General features: G+C 41.2%; 1 protein-coding gene across 1 annotated transcript; it reads right to left on the bottom strand.

Moving 5' to 3' along the window:
- Positions 1-1,224: 1,224 nt before the first annotated feature.
- On the bottom strand, positions 1,225-14,959 carry LOC148775424 (aldo-keto reductase family 1 member C3-like). Its single transcript, XM_088844408.1, has 10 exons — positions 14,786-14,959; positions 13,693-13,819; positions 10,905-11,072; positions 10,499-10,615; positions 9,169-9,246; positions 8,638-8,760; positions 7,737-7,846; positions 6,546-6,711; positions 3,901-3,983; positions 1,225-1,411 (listed from the first exon to the last, which is right to left on the bottom strand). Exons 2-10 carry the CDS (start codon positions 13,774-13,776, stop codon positions 1,369-1,371), a joined length of 972 nt encoding a protein of 323 aa, XP_088700534.1. The 5' UTR covers positions 13,777-13,819; positions 14,786-14,959; the 3' UTR covers positions 1,225-1,368.
- Between the last annotated feature and the right edge of the window lie 4,277 nt (positions 14,960-19,236).

A 19,236-nucleotide genomic window follows, 5' to 3' on the forward strand; every position in this document is an offset into this window, starting at 1 on the left:
TGGACTGTAGCCTACCAGGCTTCTCCATCCATGGGATTCTCCAGGCAAGAATACTGGAGTGGGTTACCATTTCTTTCTCCAGGGGATCTTCCCGACCCAGGGATCGAACCCGGGTCTCCCGCATTGGAGGGAGATGCGTTAACCTCTGAGCCACCAGGGAACCTAAATTCCTGTAGAGTCCTTAAAGAGGTCTCTTTTTTCTCTTTTCTTCTCAACATAACAACCAGGTTGATTTTTTTAAAACTCATGTCTGCTCATGTAACTACTCTGCTCAAAACACAAAATATTGTTCTCCATTTCTCTCACAGTAAAGTCCTTTTAAATGCCTATGTGACACAGATCCACTGGCCGCACTGGCCTCACTGGCCCCACTAGCTCTCTGGCTTGTCTCAACTCCTATCTTCTTTCCTCACTAAACTCCACCCACATCAGCTGACTTGCTGGCCCTTAAATGTTACATGAACAATTCCTTCCTGAATTTAGTGTTTTGTGTTCCAGAGAAATGAAGGGAGCCACGATCTCTCTTTCAAGGCTGCTCCTTGTACAATTGAAAAGTGGTGTGGGATGTAGGATACTTGATGTTTCTGCCTAACAGATGTACAGAAATGCAAGAGATTGTGCAGAATTTTCTCAACAGGCACTTACCCATTTCTAACAGCTAAATTCTCCTGATTCCATTTACTGTCTCATCTTCCACTAGACTATAAACTCAAGAATTTCTCATTTTAAATGAAAAAGAATTTCTCATTTTAAATAACACTTATTGATAAAACAATGTATTACTAAATAACGTTCAGTAAAGTTTTGATGAATGAGATTGAATGGCAACTAATGAAATACTAGAAGAATATATAAGACTCATCAAACTGCTAAGCATGGGCAGACAATTAAGAAATTAAATAAATGAACAAGGTGTGCTGCTTTACAATAAAAAATATAATGCTGGATTTTTAAAATCATATTTTTAGCTTACCAAGATGATTATGTTAAGTTAAAAAGTAAATACACAATCTATAGCTTGAAGATTGTCTTTGTATATATAAACACACATACTCAATTGCATAGGATTCATAAAGAAAATGCACCAAAGTTAAGTATTAGTAAACGGTTTATTTATAGCTTATTTTTATTTCCTATCCTTTCCCATCTGTTTTCCAAATTTTCTGCAATTTGTGTGTTTTTTCAAATATCAGAAAGAAAGAATATTCTTACTTCGAAGTCTTTATTGTTTCATAAATGTTTTTCTTTTTTTAAGCAAAGTCAAGCTTTCAAACATTCAGACACTTCATTTAAGCACCTCCACCATTTACAAAAATCCTCTTCCCTAGAAGCAAGAAATTCTTGAAGATCCAGAAGGAGGACTAAGAGTCAATATTCTTCAGAAAATGGAAACTCAGGGTGACCAACACCTCTGAAAGAGAAGGAAGAGGATTAATTTATTAAATCTGTCATATTGTCAGAGAGTGCATTCCTCTGTGGAGGCAGTCAGGATGGGCTAAAACTCTAAATCTACAAACACATCCCTCCTCTCCCCACCCTCCCCGATGAGCACACATGCAGGTGTCTGCTCCATGTGCACACGGCACCTGCACGTCCAGTCCCAACATTCACGTGGAATAATCACTCCACAGTGATATAGATAGTTTGACTCAGGTTACAATTTCCAAGAGGGCACAAGACCTGGGTCTAACCATGGAGATCATTTCAGACAAAAGTGGAACTTGTCCCTAGATGATGAGAAAAGTTGCAATGAACAAATTAGCTCTTCTTTTCCACAAATCCATTAATAAGCTGATATTGACCACCCCCCAAACAGACTGTCTCCATTAAGGAACTTCTCGTCTATTGGAGAGATACCATGTGCACCTGAATAATCATAGAGCACAGAGTGGGATTCTTATTTTCTTAATTTATACTGTACTATATTAAAACACGGGTTATCCAGCACTTAGTATTACTGCTGTTTTCCTTTTTTTTCCGTGTTTCTACTTTTCTTTCTGAAAATCTCCTTTTCAATTCAATTCATTCACTAAAAAGTGAATTCTGAATGATTCCAAGTGCCAGGAGCTGAGCTATGACCCAAGCCCACAAAGATGTGTAAGTCTAGGCATTCACAGCCTAATGAAAGAGAATATACAGGTATACTTAAAAGCCTTTAAGTATAGAAATGCAACTATCCACCTTTCTTTTCAATTATCATGTCTTTTATCAGAACATGATAGTGCCTCACCTGGTAAAGAATCTGCCTACAATGTGGAAGACCTGGATCGATCCCTGGGTTGGGAAGATCCACTGGCGAAGGGAAAGGCTACCCACTCCAGTATTCTGGCCTGGAAAATTCTATGGATTGTATAGTCCATGGGGTCCCAAAGAGTCGGACACGACTGAGTGACTTCCACACTTATCAGAATCATGATATAGCTTTACAAACAATAGGGAGAGTTTGGGGATATTTCATTTGAAGCATAATCTTTGTTAATCAATAATTTGTATTCTCTTCTCTCTAAACTCCCTTCCAAATTTCTCTTCTGTCTTCTCAGTCCCAATATTCTCCTGCAGTAGTTAAGCAGCCAGAATCATGTTAGTGACTAAGTCAAAGTCAAGGAGGTGGGGGCTTTCCAATGGATGGACTTCTAAAGTGAGTTTAGTTGCTCAGTCATGTCAGACTGTTTGTGATGCCATGGACTATAACCCACCATGTTCCTCTGTCCATGGGCTTGTTCAGGCAAGAATACTGGAGTGGGCTGTCATGCCCTCTTCCAGGGGATCTTCCCACACAGGAATTGAACCCAGGTCTCCAGCACTGCAGGTGGATACATTACCATCTGAGCCACCAAGGACTTCTGATGGACAAAAGCTAAACTGGGGTGAGTCTTTACTCAAGAAACCAGAGACCCAAATGATCCTATCTGGGTGTGTCCTCTAAGGACACAGAAGTCACTCACTGGAGGGTCAGTTAAGCTCATGATCTACTGGTAATTCAGCTTTGTGAGATAACAAGGATGAGGATGTGGGAGTTGTAATACTGAAAAAACATCAATGAAGAGATTAATTTGAAAGAAATGTATGGCGTCTTGGAAAAGAAATGCCTATTAATGAGAATATCCACCAGATACTTAGGGGCAGGCCCATGTGACGTCACAGCACTGTTGCATGTTGGCCTTCAGGAGACCCTCCTCAATAAAAATCTCAACAATACATTTTATAATTGTGTTCACAGGATTAACATGAATGCTGGCTTCCCAGGTGGCTCACTGGTAAAGGATCCACTTGCCAAGCAGGAGACATGGTTTCAATCCCTTGATCCCCAAGGTTCCCAGGAGAAGGAAATGGCAACCCACTCCAGTATTCCTGCCTGGGGAATCCCATGGATTGAGGAGCCTCCTGGGGTTCATTCCACAAGGTCCCAAGATTTGGGCATGAATAAGTGACTAAACAATGAAACAAGAATGTAATCCTTGATGGATTCGTTAATACATAGTTATTATTAATGTAATCATTTCCCCCTGATGTAAAACGAAATAAAGATTAAACATGTTCACAGGTCACTGAAAGAATAGTTGGCTGCAGGCACTGTGCCCTTTCTGTTCCCTGGCTGCTCAGCCCTGAGAGGAGGTGCACCAGGCACAGGGAACAGGAGCACAAAGTAGTGAATTCACCACGATGTCAACTCTGGAGATTTTACTGATTAGTTGTCCTGGGCCCATCACACTGCTGTTAGTCAAAGACAGAACCCTGGAGAAAATCTCTGGTGTGAGGTCTGCAGAAAGTCCCCGGTTACTCCTAAGCAGGAAATCAGCACTGTCTTTCTAGAATTATGCTTTTGAAAATCTTAGTTCCCCTGCTGACCCACCTGCTACAGAAAACAGTGTGTGGGTGAAACATCTGCAAGTCACTTACAGTTGAAAATCACAATATCTTATATTTCTGTCGAGGCCATCAATTGCTTTCATGTCTTCTGGAGTCAGTTCAAAGTCAAACACCTGGAAGGAAGGAACAATCACATTACCTCTCCCTCAAGGAGCCAGTCTCCCTCTTGGGACTGGAGGATTTTCCAGCTGGATGCAGACAAGAAGAGGGGACAGGGAAGCCATATCCATCCTCAACTTTCAGGAGAACAAGCCCGGGAACCTCTGCCGAGTTCTCACCTCTCCTTCCCATACCTTCTCCTTCTCGGTCCACCTCACAAACATTACAGCACATCAGTCCCTTATCTTTCTAAGTGAATCATTTCAGACAGAAAACAAACTAAAATCATCCTTTTCCAATCACACTGCCTGCAGGCACTCCTAACTCGATAACTGCAATTGACCAAACATTAGACTGATTAACTCTTCCCAACATGCTAAAGTGTGACAGTGATCAGCTAAAGTAGTATAGGGAGGAGGCTCCCCCTTGAAAGCCTGTTCAGGAATCTGATACCAAACTTACTCATTATCTATGAATAAATCTAGCAAAAACTTTATGTAAATGCCTTAGTGGAGAAAGTTATGAAAAGTTTTAACATTAAAGAACACCTCAGTAATTAAAAATTCACATCATAATCATGAAAAGGAAAGCTCAATTTTGCAAAGAAATTCATTTTCTCCAAAGTGATCAAGTATTTTAATGCAACATGAACCAAAGACTTGAGCACATATTCTTTCCTAGAAGTTGGCAAAGTGATACTAAATGTTAAATAAAAGAACAGCTAATCAAAAGCAGACAAAACAGCTTTAAAAAATAAAAAAATTGCCATTCTGAAAAACAAGACTTATTTTCCCCTTTAACAACAAAGTGAAGAAAACTGAATAGTTAAATAGAAAAGAGACAACAGAAATGTACTTATGGACACTTGATATATGACTGAGTTGACAATGAAAACCTGTGAGGAAATATGAAACCTTAGATTTACATTTAAATATACTTAAACATGTGTGCATCTACTTTCATATTATCTTAGATAATCAGTTCCAGCTAGATTACAGAACCAAATTTAAATGGAAACACGGAAATAATTGATCAGGGGACAATTTCCGTTCCCCTTGACTTGACCTGACCTGCAAGCTGCATTGGATAGTGATATTTCCCAGAAGAAGAGATGAGGCAGATCTAAACCCATACAGGAAGAGGACTATTTCCCTAATCACTGACTTGGGATCATAGCACTGTGCTGAGATGAAGACCAGGTTAGTTGTCCCAGTCTAGTCAAATATTCATAAAAACTATACAGAGAAGGGTGGAGGATCCTCTGACCAGAGCCTCGTCCACCTGCTGAAGCAGAACTGCCCAGCTGCTCGGCACTGAGCTGCAAAAGCACAGGAGAGCCCAGCCTAGAGGACAACAGCCTAGCTGAGTGCAGGGTGATTGTCAAACCACAGAATTAAGAGACGCATAAATCATCTCTACATTAAATCCTGAAACTGGGCAGTTTCCTTCCAGTTATGGCTATAGGTACAATAATGGTCTCCTACACAGAAAACTAAGTATAGACAACCTAGCAAAAATGGACAAAGTCTTGAAGAGAAACTTCAAAAAGACAGAAACTCAAGAAGATTAAATGTATGAAGATGAAATCTTATTAGTATTCAGGGAAAGGCAAAATAAAAACACAATGGTTTGGAAATTAAAGATCACTGCCATAACTTTTCTGCCCTCATATTCACAGGTTGATGCTGTTCGAAATGAATCATTTGAAAGGTGATTACATCATGATGGTGGAGGCCTCATGGATGAGTTTGCTGCTGCTGCTGGTGCTAAGTCACTTCAGTCGTGTCCGACTCTGTGTGACCCCATAGACGGAAGCCCACCAAGCTCCCCCATCCCTTGGATTCTCCAGCAAGAACACTGGAGTGGGTTGCCAATTCCTTCTGCAATGTGTGAAAGTGAAAAGTGAAAGTGAAGTCACTCAGTCGTGCCCGACCCTTAGCGACCCCATGGACTGCAGCCTACCAGGCTGCTCCATCCATGGGATTTTCTAGGCAAGAGTACTGGAGTGGCTTGCCATTACCTTCTCCTCATGAATGAGTTTAAACAGCATCATATTCATATAAGAGAATTGCAGGAGGTTTTTGCCCCCTCCACCATGTCAAAATACAAGGAGTAACCTGTGACGGAGGAGCAGCCTCACCTGACCACACAAGCACTCTGATCTTAGATCTCCTGCTTCAGAACTGTGATAAACAAATTCCAGACCTTTTTCTCAGCCCCTCAACCTATGGTTGTTTATTAGAGCAGTTCAAACAATATATATTTTAAAAAATCACATAATGCAATTGCATAATTGAGAATGAAGAAAATAAGATGTCATTTGCACAAAGTGACAGAATACATTGCAAATGTAATGCTCAAGCTAAAATCTCCATTTTTGTCCAACTGTAACCCTCTCCAGCCATACTGCCTCTCCTGTTGCCACAGCAGGAGGAGAAAACTACCAGGCATTCATACACAGGGAAAGATCAGGTAACTCGTTTTGGCCCAAAGATAGTCTGAGAGCTGGACAAAGAATAACCCTCGTGAAGGATATTCCCTAGGAGCCCTCTGCTTACAGCCCCACTCATCATCACCTGCATGTTCTCTTTGATCCACTCCTTATTGTTACCCTTGGCCAGAACCACAACCCCACGTTGTATCTGGTAACGAAGGGCAACCAGAGCTGGGGTTTTCTTGTGCTTTTGGGCAATGGCAGAGAGAACTGGGTCCTCCAAGAGAACGGGATGGTTCAGGTTGACCCTGGAAGGAAATTCAGAAATGCTGAGGAGCTGAGACTAAATACTCAGTTTTTAAATATTTTCCCAAAGAGAACAAGAGGTTCACTCTAGACCAGGGCTTCTCAAAGTATAGTTCATTGACCAGGATCATCACTATCAACTGGGATCTTGTAAGAAATACAAATTCCATGTCTGAGCTGAAAACAAACTGAATCAGAACCTCAACTGTGTCACCTCCTATTCTGTGTTTACAAAGCTCTGCAGTTGATTCAGAGGCGTTCTTGAATTGAGACCAGGACTGCCAAACTCATGAATTTTTTTCCTTTAATTTTCTTTTTTTTTTTAATTTATTTTATTGGAGGCAAATTACCTTACATTAATATATTGGTTGGTTTTGCCATACATTGACACGAATCCACCCTGGGTGTACATGTGTTCCCTTTCTTGAACCCCCCTCCCACCTCCCTCTCCTTTAATTTTCAGGTGTGCTTTTTCTTATATAATCAAGGGCATGAACAGAGAAGCAGAAAGAAAGACCAAGAATTATTTGTAAATTTCACTTTTTACTAAGGTATTGATAAAAGTTGAGAGGTCTCAAAATAAGAGACATTTATTTCATCATTGTTATACTATACATGCTTACAAAAATGGTTCAAATTGAATTTTTTCTATCATGATAGAATCCTAGGAGTTAAATACTATATCTCAAATTCAGACATAAGGTAAGAGAACCTTGGAACACCTATTTTTAAAAGTGTGTTCATTAGTTAATAAGTAAATCTTGACATAAGCTTGTGTCTCTGGTCTCAACTGGGGGATTATATATATAGATTTTAATGCAGACATTTGTTATTCATGAGTCAACAAGCTAATACAATCTAGAAATTTTGGCTGGGTGATGGGAAGATAAAAGAGAAGAATTCATTCCATTACTTCTCTCTCTCCCCTCTGCCTATGAGAGTTACCTGAGTATTGTATGATTTAAACTATCTCATCGAAAATTGAATTTTATATAAACTCCCTGTTGCTTTCATTAGAGTTCAATACCATCCTTTCACTCTTTGGGATCCCAGAGCACTATAGGCAACAAGAACGATATCATGTGACTTGCAGAAATCCAACAGTTTCCTCTGATTGAGATAAGGGTGACATTCCACCTGTAGAAAACCAATAGAGAAGAGTGTCACGTGATATGGAATTGTAATATTAAATGACAGAGAATGGCAAAAGTTTTTTAAATGATAAATGAAAAACTATAACATTAAATGTAAATTGGAAATATTAAAATCAACAGAAAAATAGAGAAAAGTTTGTTTATACACTTAATTTATGACAGATATAGATGAGAGAACCAGTCTGAGATTGACTAACCAAAAGATGGGCTCTACATTTGAGTAGATATTCACGAGAAAAATTCATAGAGTGTTAGCATCACGATGGGCCTTTAACTTCACCCTCTAACCTGAATGATTTTCATCATTTCCAACACATTTTTCTCAACTGTGCTCCCTGTTAAAGACTTATAAACACTGTGACACCAAGATTAAGGATTCAGCCATCAGAACCCCACACAAACCCTTAACACCCATCTCAGATGATTTGCCTCTTTATCAATTAATTTCCCATTCCACATTTTCATGGTTTTCCTTCCTGTACAAAGTTCACTCCAGGGCACTTTCACCCTGTGACTTGGCCATCCTTTCATCTCAGGGAAAAACCTCCTTCCTCGACTTCTAGGTTCTACCAGGAAGATCTCTGCACTTTTCCACCCAGATTTACAGAGATACCATTTTGGATTTTATACACACCATCCAGACAAGAACTCAGCTGTTTAGAATCTCCTGTCCACAATGGTCAGATGAACAGGAGGGGAGGACAGATGGACATCAAGCTCCAGGGCAAGAAGGAGGTTCTGAAGAGCAAGAGGGAAAGGAGCCAAGCTGCTCACCTGGTTGCAGACAGGCTTGTACTTGAGCCCCGGCTTGTTCAGGATCTTCTCCAGCTGCTTGTGGTTGAAGTTGGACACCCCAATGGATTTGGCCAGCCCTGCATCCTTGCACTTCTCGAGGGCCTGGGAGGGAGTGGTGGTGAACATTTACATGGAATGATAGAGCAAGAATAATGCTGGAAAACATCGGTAATCAACGTCATCCATCAAGAATCAGCACTGATTATCAAGAAGGAAAGAGGGAAAGAAGACATTATATAAAAAGAAATATTGTTTGCTTCTTGAACCCTGGAGAAGACACATCACATGGAAGGAAAGAGATGCCTGTCTGCACTGTCCCATATTCTCCTCTTCCATTCCTCTCTGTGAACATTCCAGCAATGGTTACCTCCCCACAAACCCAGCATCCCAGCTCTTAGATTCATGAACTGCTGAGTCTGATGGTCCATGGCCCATTCTCACAGGTGGAAGAAAAGAAGGAGGTTCCCACTCTCCTGGCTCCTCCCCGGTCTCTCTACCCCTCATACTCACCTCCCATGTGTGGCAGAGATCCACTGAGTCAGCTATCAGTTTTCCATTTTCATCTTTTGGATATAATTCCTCTCCTGGCTAGAATAGAAGCAGTCATTTGAGAGATGTCACAAAATAATTTCTCCACATTTAGCAAGGATGCCTGGCACCAGGGATTAAACCTCCATGAGGTAGGTTTACGACTTTCTAGATACTAGATAATATTTGCAAAGTGATTTGTGTATATAAGCAATGTCTTTAGGAGGGAGACTTATTCTTATCTCTTACATTTAATACATGTTGTAATAAGTACAATTTTTCTATGTCCTAAAAGGGACTTCCTGTGACTTCTGTGATTTTGTCTGTTCTTGTATTTGCCTGTTTCCAAATGCCTCTATGAGCTGGGAATGGGGCAGTAAGTTACATGGCTTTATTTCCAGAATAAAATTTGGTATCTTGACCTGTTCTAAGTAATCAGTCTCTCTTTTCCCTCTGAGCATCAGGTGCCCTAGGTCAGGCAGATGAATCAGCAAGGCTCTCATTAGTCTGATATGGAATGTGGAAGACCCAGACATGCTCTCATATATTCATGACCGTGAGCCTTGAACTGCCCCAAGGTCAAATTTCCCACCAATAGAAAATGTTCAGTAAAAATAAAGTAAACCATGAATAGTGCTCTTATAAGGGATAGGAAAAGGAGACACATCTGTAGAGCACTGCAACCATCATTTCTGTCTTTGGCTGGAACTTGCCATCTATGTAGACCACGAAGCTACTTTGCATTGGGTGGTTTGAGTTGATTTGTGACTTGAAATCAAGTGTTCTAAGTAAACCTTTCTTAATGGATAAGTGCAGTCTACAAACCTCATCTGAAGACTAGGGAGAGTGCAGGAAAGTTATCCCAAGTCCCTGTATAGATATGAGGTTTAGACACACCCAGAAGGAGCACCACCAAATATGCTCAACTTGAAAGGGTGAAAGACAAGATAAACTCATCATGTTCAAAGTAAGGCAGTGTCATGCTAACCACGGCTGCACCAAACTCTTGGTTCATGATATCCCCAGACATTCAGGAGTCACAACAAGAACTGTGTGCAGAACTCACCTAGTTCCATTTCCTCAAGTTTTTCTGGCAGAGAATCTCAGAATATTAACTCCTTTCTCTGGAAGGCATGTAAGGGATTCAAAGAAACTCAGTAAAAGATGATCACAAATGATTATTTGGAGGATTCTACTCTAGTGTAATCATCTCTTCAACCTACTAAGAAAAATCTTAATTTAACCATCCATGCAAGTTGATGAACATTCTAACACAAGATGTAACACTGATGTGATCACACAAATTTCTAACCTTCAGAGCCAGCGGATAATGCATAATATAGAGATCAACATATTCCAGTTGAAGACGTTTCAGTGACTTTTCCAAGGCTGGTCGGACCAGCTCTGGTCGAAAGGATGTGCACCAAAGCTGCAGAGGTTAAAGAATAAAAGTTGTATTAACAATACTTTAGGTAACTTATTTTGGCCTTACTGCAAGGCTTGTCTGATATTACTTCCCCAACCAAGGATCAAATCTGGGCACATGGCATTAAAGTGCCAAGTCTTAAGCATTGAACCACCAGGGAACTCTAATACTTTAGGAATTTACCAATAAGCATAATTCACCAAGCAACTCTTCACCAAACGATCCTATTAAATAATTGTCACCTGGGCACAATCACTTGCACACATGTGCACACACACAACACACACAGTACCTTTGAAGTGCAGAATATGTCTTCTCTCTTCACAGTGCCATCTGCGATCTTGCTTTGAATGGCCTGGCCTATCTGCTCTTCATTTTGGTAAGCATGAGCACAGTCAATATGGCGGAACCCAACCTCTAGAGCAAATGGGGTGAATTCCAGAGCATCCCTCTTAGCAACCTACAAAGCAACAAAGGTAGACGTTGAATATCTACATGATAAAGAGATTGCTAGGCACAAGCTTTCATCTTCCCAACATCAACTTTTCTTTGTGCCTTTGGTTAGTTCTGTATGTGTGGTGATGAATGACTGATGACTTCCCTGAACATTCCTGGTCAGTGATTAAGTGGACACCCAGGAACCATTCATCCTGAGGTGACTGTGGTTGATTATGGGCATCAGAGACCTCAAGACCACCTGCAGGTTCATTGATTTGCTGGTAGAACCCAAAGGACTCAGGATAACGTTGCAGTCATGGATAGGATTTATACTGTGAGATCTTTGAAGATAATTCAACAAAGGTGTAAGGTGCCTGGTAAAAGCATCAAGAAACAAAGTAATTGCTTCTAAGACCTCTGTCTACCAGTGAGGCCAAAAAGAATACACCACATAAAAGCTGTATGCAATCAAGTTGTACAAAGAGATGTTCTCATATAAGTCACTGTTTTTGTTCAGTCACTCAGTCCTGTTCAATTCTTTCTGACCCCATGGACTGCAGCTTTCCAGGTCTGCCTGTATTTCATTATCTCCTGCAGTTTGCTCAAACTCATGTCCATTGTATCAATGATGCCACCCAACTATCTCACCCTCTGTCACCTCCTTCTCCTTGTGCCTTCAGTCTTTTCCAGACTCAGGGTCTTTTCCAATGAGTTAGCTTTTCGTATTGTGTGGCCAAAGTATTGGAGCTTCACCTTCAGCATCGGTCCTTCCAAGGAATACTCAGGGTTGATTTCCTTTAGGACTGACTGGTTTGATCTCCTTGCTATCCAGGGCATTCTCAAGAGTCTTCTCAAACACCACAGTTCAAAAGCATCAATTCTTCCCCGCATAACCTTTTATGGTCCAACTCTCACATCCATACATAACAACTGGAAAAACCATGGCTTTGACTATATGGACTTTGTCCACAAGCCAATGTCTCTGTTTTTTAAGATGACGTCTAGGTTTCTCATAGTTTTTCTTCTGAGGAGCAATCGTCTTTTAATTTCCTGGCTACAGTCACCATCCACAATGATTTGGAGTCCAAGAAAATGAAGTCTGCCCCTGTTTCCATTTCTCCCCCATTTATTTGCCATCAAGTGATGGGACTGGATGACATGATCTTAGTTTTTTGAATGTTTAATTTTAAGTCAGCTTTTCACTCCCCTTTTCACCTTCATCAAGAGGTTCTTTACTTCCTCTTCCCTTCTGCCATTAGGGTGCTGTCATCTCCATTCTGAGGTTATTGATCTTTCTCCCAGCTTGAGCTTGATTCAAGCTTGGGTTTCAACCAGTCCATTTCCCATGATTATTCTTACCAATGTGAGTATCCACTCTTAATGAATTACCAAAATCAACCTAGGTAACAGTTCCATCACCTCACATACCTAACTTTTTTGGGTGTTTGTAAGAAGACATAAGATCTAGTCTACAAAACTAAAGATATATCCCATTATTTTTAACTATAGTCATAGTGTTTTACATCAGGTATCCATGATTATTCATCTTATAATTGATGGCCTGTACCCTTGACTAATAATTTACCATTTTTCCCAGCCTTGACACCAGCTTCTGGTACACACCTCTATCCTCTGCTTCTATGAGTTCTACTTTTTAAGATTCTAGCTACAAGGAGATTATGCAGTATTTGTCTTTCTATTTCTGGCTTGTTTTACTTGCCTTAGTGTTCTCACTATCCATCTGTGCAGTTGCAAATGGCAGGATTAACTTCATTTTAATGCTGAATAATATTCCATTTCCTTTGATATGATTCAGAATCTTTCCCATTTCAAAGTGTTAAAGTGTTAATCATTCAGTCATGTCCAACTCTTTGTGACCACGTCAACTGTAGCCCATTAGGCTCCTCTGTCCATGGGATTCTCCGCAAGAATACTGGAGTGGGTTACCATTTCTTTCTCCAGGGGATCTTCCCGACCCAGGGATCGAACTCAGATCCCCTGCAAGGCAGGCAGATTCTTTAACATTTGAACTATCCAGGGAAGCCCAAGAAAACATTCCAAAACCTGGCCTGTAAGATAGTACCTTGTACCCTCAAATGGCACTGTATTTTCTCTGAGAATAAATTTCCAAGCAGAAACAAAAATATGAGGCTAAACACAGCTGGAGTGTTTCTTGCCTGCCATCTAGCAGGCACTCCACAATATAAAAGCAATTCATTCCCATTATTTTTCATTCAACTCATCTACAGGACCTCCCACCTCAAATACTTCTCTGTGTCATGGCTTTTTGGAAGGAGGAAAGAGTTCTGGAATTAATTAAATATACAGATAAACCTCTCTGTTGCAATCACCTTCAAACCGAAACAGCTGACAGTATTCTTGACAGCTGAGTCTCACCTATTGAAGATGGAAACTGGAAGGAAACCCAGAGTAATCTGCAGGTGAGCACAGCTTCGGACCATGATGCAGAGTGCAGGCTGAATGCTTTCTCCTCTTTCATAGGAAGTGGTTCTAGCCTGATTGGTGGAACCACGTGACCCTCCCAGAGTCACACAGGAGCTCAGTGCTTGACAACCCAAGTCCCTTCTGCTCATGTCACATCCACCACTATTTATATCTCAACCCACAACCAGTACTGTTACCTCTGGAGGCGCATAGGTTCCAAATCCCAGGACAGGAATGAAGTGGCCATCATTAAGCTTCACCTTCTGGCCTTTGGGATTCATTGTTGCTTCTCTGAGTAAGCAGACTGGGATTTTTTTCTTCTCCCTTCAAATGTTACAAATAACAAGAACATAACACCCCAGCTGCACTGTCCAATGTTAGCAGAGACATTGTAGGAGAAGCATGAATAAACTAGTACCCATGGAGTCAGAGATGATTGAACACAGTTAACTTGTTTGATTCTTTTGATCAGCACAACCTCAAGTATTATATAATGATGAGATTGGGTGAGCAATTATTGACTATTAGTTAGACTAGAAACTTCCAACAACAATCTTTCTTTAATTTTCTATTATGAAGCCCAATCTCTATCAAACATCAATTGAAAAAACTACCTTACAGTACAAACACACACATACACAAATCACACAACCTGAAAGTGTTTGATAGCATTTTTCAAAATGTTACCCCTTAATAAAGAATCGAAAGTTCAAATGAAAATAAATTTCCCTTTTACATTTCCCACAGCAAAATTATTATGCTTTACAGACCTGACTGGTGAAATCTTGAACAGAAAATGGAAATGACACATTTTGGCAATGTGCTTATTGGAAGTTAATTATTAATAGCCTTAGGATACCCTGTACAGTGTCCAAAGAGACTTTGAGTGTTGATTCTTTGTAGCTAGTTATATAACTTTTGGGTACTCTCATAATGTCACTGATACATATTTTACATAATTTACTAACTGCTCCACATCATTCATAAATGAAAAACCTATAAACAAATTAAAATGCAACAAATTTCGAATGAGTAACAGCAGTTGTGATTCACTGATACACTAGAACGTTGTGAAAACAAAATTTAACATGTACAGTGATGTCAGCAAACTGGTGAGGTGGGAGGACTGAATTCTCCCATGGAAAGACAAGAAAAGAAAGAGAAATCAGCTGAAAAACTTCACAGGAGTTCTGGAAAACAGTCAAACACAGATCGACAGCAACCAAGTGAACAGGCAATTAGGAAAAATCCAGAAAAGAGTGGAAGGAAATTTCATCATGTATTACTTACCTGTACCCTCTTCCTGCCTGGGGCAGTGCAATCTTGATGAGCTCCCAGTTGCTTCCCTCAATCCAGAGTGATAACAGAAAACCTTATGTGCGGTATTCCAACCTACTTGGGGGCTGTCTGGGGACTAGTCTCTGTTCCACTTAACTCTAAGCTTAAACTGAAGAGCACCTGGAATGCCTATTGCAGCTGCAGGGACACTATATATATAGCTTGTGTGTATGTATATATACACACATACGGAGCCGAAGACAAAGGAATAAGGGTGGAGACATAGACTAGACCATGTATTAAAAGGCCCTGAGTAGAATGGGGGTGTGGCTTTGGGGGGCATAGTGCATTCAAAAACAGCCATAAATTCACCAGAATCAGATAGCCAGTCTCGGCCAGGTTAGATGCTGACTCAAAAATGAACTGAGCCACCCGTAGCTTTCCTGTTGGGCTGATCCCAGGACTAGAAGCATGATGAGCTAACTAGTAAAAGTCATAACAAGGAACAAATCTTCCAAGAGTGAGATTTTCCCTGTTATTTCAAGAACCAAATTGAATACACACAAACACACAGAGGAACACACATACAGGAACACACAGAAACACAGGAACACACACACACACACAAAGGGACACACATAAAGGAACACACACACACACACACATAGGAACACACACACACACAGGAACACACACACAAAGGGACACACATACAGATCACACACACACACACATAGGAACACACACACACAGGAAGACACACACACACAGGAACACACATACACACACAGGAACACACACACACATCTGGACGGGACAAGGCGGCCATCACAGAGGGCCCCGAGGAGCAGGGTCTGGGGCTCTGATGGTGTGCCAGGGGTGCACCACATGCACGGCCGCCTGCACCAGGGGCTGCTCCTGCACAGCCACCCTCTGGGGCAAAGGTACAGTGCAGGGCATGGGGGTGCACACTTATGAGTGGAACCAGTCTGGACCCAACCCTCAGAGCTCTTCTCCAGCGTCCTGGGACTCGCCTGGTCAAGTAGGGTGGGGACAGCTACTGAGCACAGGAGAAGCCTTTGCTCACACTGGGCTCTGGCTCTAGTCTGCCCCTCCCCCTCCCACCGAGGTGACAGTTGCCAGCACGCCCTGGGAAGGGGTGACCTCTGACCAGCTCAGCTCCAGTTCTGCACCAAAGCCTTGTGCACACAGACTGCACAGGGGCGGGTCCACACAAGGACAGCCCTGCAAAACCAGGACAGGTAACTTTTTCACCTAACTTAATAGAAAAGGAGGAAGCTAAGCAAAATGAGAAGAGAGAGAAATTTGTATCAAATGAAACGATAAGAAAAAAAAAAAACTTGAAAAGATCAGATATTGAGATAGAGATTAATAATTTACCAAAATAATTTACCAGACTACAGAATCATAAGAAGAATGCTACATTAACTAAGGAATAGAACATACTAACATTCACAGAGCAGGGATTCCAGAAGCAGAAGAGATGGAGCAGGGAGCCGAAAGTGTAGGTGTGATGAAATTATGACTAAAAATTTCCTTTAACCTGGGACTTGCCTGGTGGTCCAGTGATGAGGACTCTGTGCTTCCACTGCAGGTTCAGATGGTTCTGAACCTGGTCTGGGAACGATCTTGTAAAGCTGATTAAAATCTTGAGAAGCAAGATATTTTTGGTTTACCTAGTAACCCTAGTATAATGACAAAGTCCTTACATGTATGACCTGGGAGGGTTGTATTCGAAGAGAAGGTCGGAAGATATGAGCATTAGATAAAAGACTCTAAGATGCTATAGTCTGTCTCTGAAGATCTCGGTAGAGTCTACAAGATGAAGACATAAGAGTTCTCTTGTTTAGCTTCTCGGGTGTGTCCAACTCTTTGCCACCCAATGGACTGCAGCACACCAGGATTCTCTGTCCTTCACTGTCTCCCAGAGTTGGCTCAACTCATGTCCATTGAGTCAGTGATGCCATCCAACCATCTCATCCTCTGTCCTCCCCTTCTCCTCTTGCCCTCAATCTTTCCCAGCATCAGGCTCTTTTCCAATGAGTTGGTTCTTCACGTCAGGTGACCAAAATATTGGCGTTTCAGCTTCAGCATCAGTCCTTCCAATGAATATGCAGGGTTGATTTCATTCAGAATTGACCAGATTGATCTTCTGGCTGCCCAAGGGGCTCTCAAGAGTCTTCTCCAGCACCACAGTTTGAAGGCATCAATTCTTCAGGGCTCAGCCTTCTTTACAGTCCAACTCTCACATTCATACATGACTACTGGAAATGCCATAGCTTTGACTCTACAGATCTGTGTCAGCAAAGTGATGGCTCTGATCTTAAACAGGTTATCTAGATTTGTCATAGTTTTTCTTCCAAGAAGCAAGCATCTTAATTTCATGGCTACAGTCACCAACTGCAGTGATTTTGAAGGCTGAGAAAATAAACTGTCACTGTTTCCATTTTTTTCCCCATATATTTGCTGTAAAGTTATGAGACAGGAAGCCACGATCATAGCTTTTCAAATGTGGAGTTGTAAGCCAGGTTTTTCACTCTCCACTTTCACCTTCATCAAGAGGCTGTTTAATTTCTCTTCACTTTCTGACATGTGGTGGTGTCATTTCCTCATCTATTTGCCGTAAAGATATGGGACTGGATAAGCTTCCAGGTGGCATTACTGGTAAAGAACCTGCCAATGCAGGAGACATAAGTGACATGGGTTCTACACCTGGGTCAGGAAGATCCCCTGAAGGAGGGCATGGCAACCCACTCCAGTATTCTTACTCAGGGAATCCCATGGACAGTGGAGCCTGGCCAGCTACAGTCCATAGGGTCGCAAAGAGTCGGACAGGACTGAAGCAACTTAGCATGCACTCACGCACCATGTGACTGATTGCAATGATCTTATTTTCTTGAATGCTGAAATTTAAGCCAGGCTTTTCACTCTCCTCTGCCACCTTCATCAAGAGGCCCTTTAGTTCCTCTTCGCTTTCTGCCCAAAAGGTGGAGTTATCTGCATAACTGAGGTTATTGATATTTCTCCCCCCAATCTTGATTCCAGCCTGTGATTCATCCAACCCTGCACTTAGCTTCATGTATTCCACATATAAGTCAAATATGCAGGGTGGCAATATACAGCCTTGACGTACTCCTTTCCCAATCTTAAACCAGTTCATTGTTCCATGTCTGGTTCTAACTGTTGCTTCTTGACCTGCATACAGGTTTCTCAGGAGGCAGGTAAGGTTTTCTGTTATTCCCATCTCTTTAAGAATTTTCCAGTTTGCTGTGATCCACACAGTCAAAGACTTTCAAGTAGTCATGGAAGCAGAAGTAGATGTTTTTATGGAATCCCCTTGCTTTTTCTATGATCCAAGAGACATTGGCAATTAGATAATTGCTTTCTCCACTTTTTCTAAATCCAAATTGTAAAAGTTCTCGGTTCACATATTGCTGAAGTCTAGCTTAAAGGATTTTGAGCATTACGTTGCTAGCATGTGAAATGAGTGCCATTTGCAGTAGTTTGAACATACTTTGGTGTTGCCTTTTATTGTGACTGGAATAAAAACTGACTTTTTCCAGTCCTGTGGCCACTGCTTTGCTTTCTGAATTTGCTGGCATATTGAGTGCAGCACTTTAACAGCATCATCTTTTAGGATTTGAAATAACTCAGCTAGAATTCCATCATGTCCACTAACTTTGTTGATAGTAAAGCTGACTAGACTTCACACTCCAGGATTCTGGCTAGAGGTAAGTGACCACACCATCGTGGTTATCCAGGTCATTAAGACCCTTTTTGTACAGTCTGCAGTGCACCTCTTTTTAATCTCTGCTTTTCTTAGGTCCTTACCATTTCTTTTCTTTATTGTCCTCATCTTTACATGAAAAGTTCTCTTTGTGTCTCTAAATTTTTTGAAGAGTCATTTAGTCTTTCCCATTCTATTGTTGTAGTCTATTTCTTTGCATAAGAAGGCTTTCTTATGTCTCCTCGCTATTCCTTGGATCTCTGCGCTCAGTTGGGTATATCTTTCCCTTACTCATTTACCTTTCCCATTTCCTCTTTCCTCAGCTATTTGCAAGATCTCCTCAGACAGCCATTTTGCCTTCTTGCATTTCTTTTTCTTCGGGATGGTTTGGTCACCACCTCCTATACAGTGTTATAAATACCATCCAAAGTTTCAGGCACTCTATCAATTTAATCCCTTGAGTCTATTCATAATTTCCATTATATACCATGAGGGATTTTATTTAGGTCATATGTGAATGGTCTAGTGATTTTGCTACTACAGGGAAGGAATACAGGCCCACCTATCAGCAGAAAATTGGATAAAAGATTTACTGAGTATGACCCTGCCTACCAGAATAAGACTCAGTTTTCCCCACAGTCAGTCCCTCCCATCAGGAAGCTTGCAAAATCTTTTATCTTCATCCATCACATGGCAGACAGAGGATCAAGAATTT

This window comes from Moschus berezovskii, chromosome 15, assembly GCF_049115385.1.
Source record: "Moschus berezovskii isolate FMDL1 chromosome 15, NW_MosBer_1.0, whole genome shotgun sequence".
In the NCBI taxonomy this organism is placed as follows: Eukaryota; Metazoa; Chordata; class Mammalia; order Artiodactyla; family Moschidae; genus Moschus; species Moschus berezovskii.

Coding starts and splice junctions, on each gene's coding strand:
- LOC148775424 (XM_088844408.1), bottom strand. CDS start 13,776: ATGAATCCCAAAGGCCAGAAGGTGAAGCTTAATGATGGCCACTTCATT. Junction 8,761..9,168: donor ATCTCTGCCACACATGGGAG/GTGAGTATGAGG, acceptor ACTCCCTCCCAG/GCCCTCGAGAAGTGCAAGGA. Junction 1,412..3,900: donor AGATATTGTGATTTTCAACT/GTAAGTGACTTG, acceptor CTTCTCTTTCAG/AGGTGTTGGTCACCCTGAGT.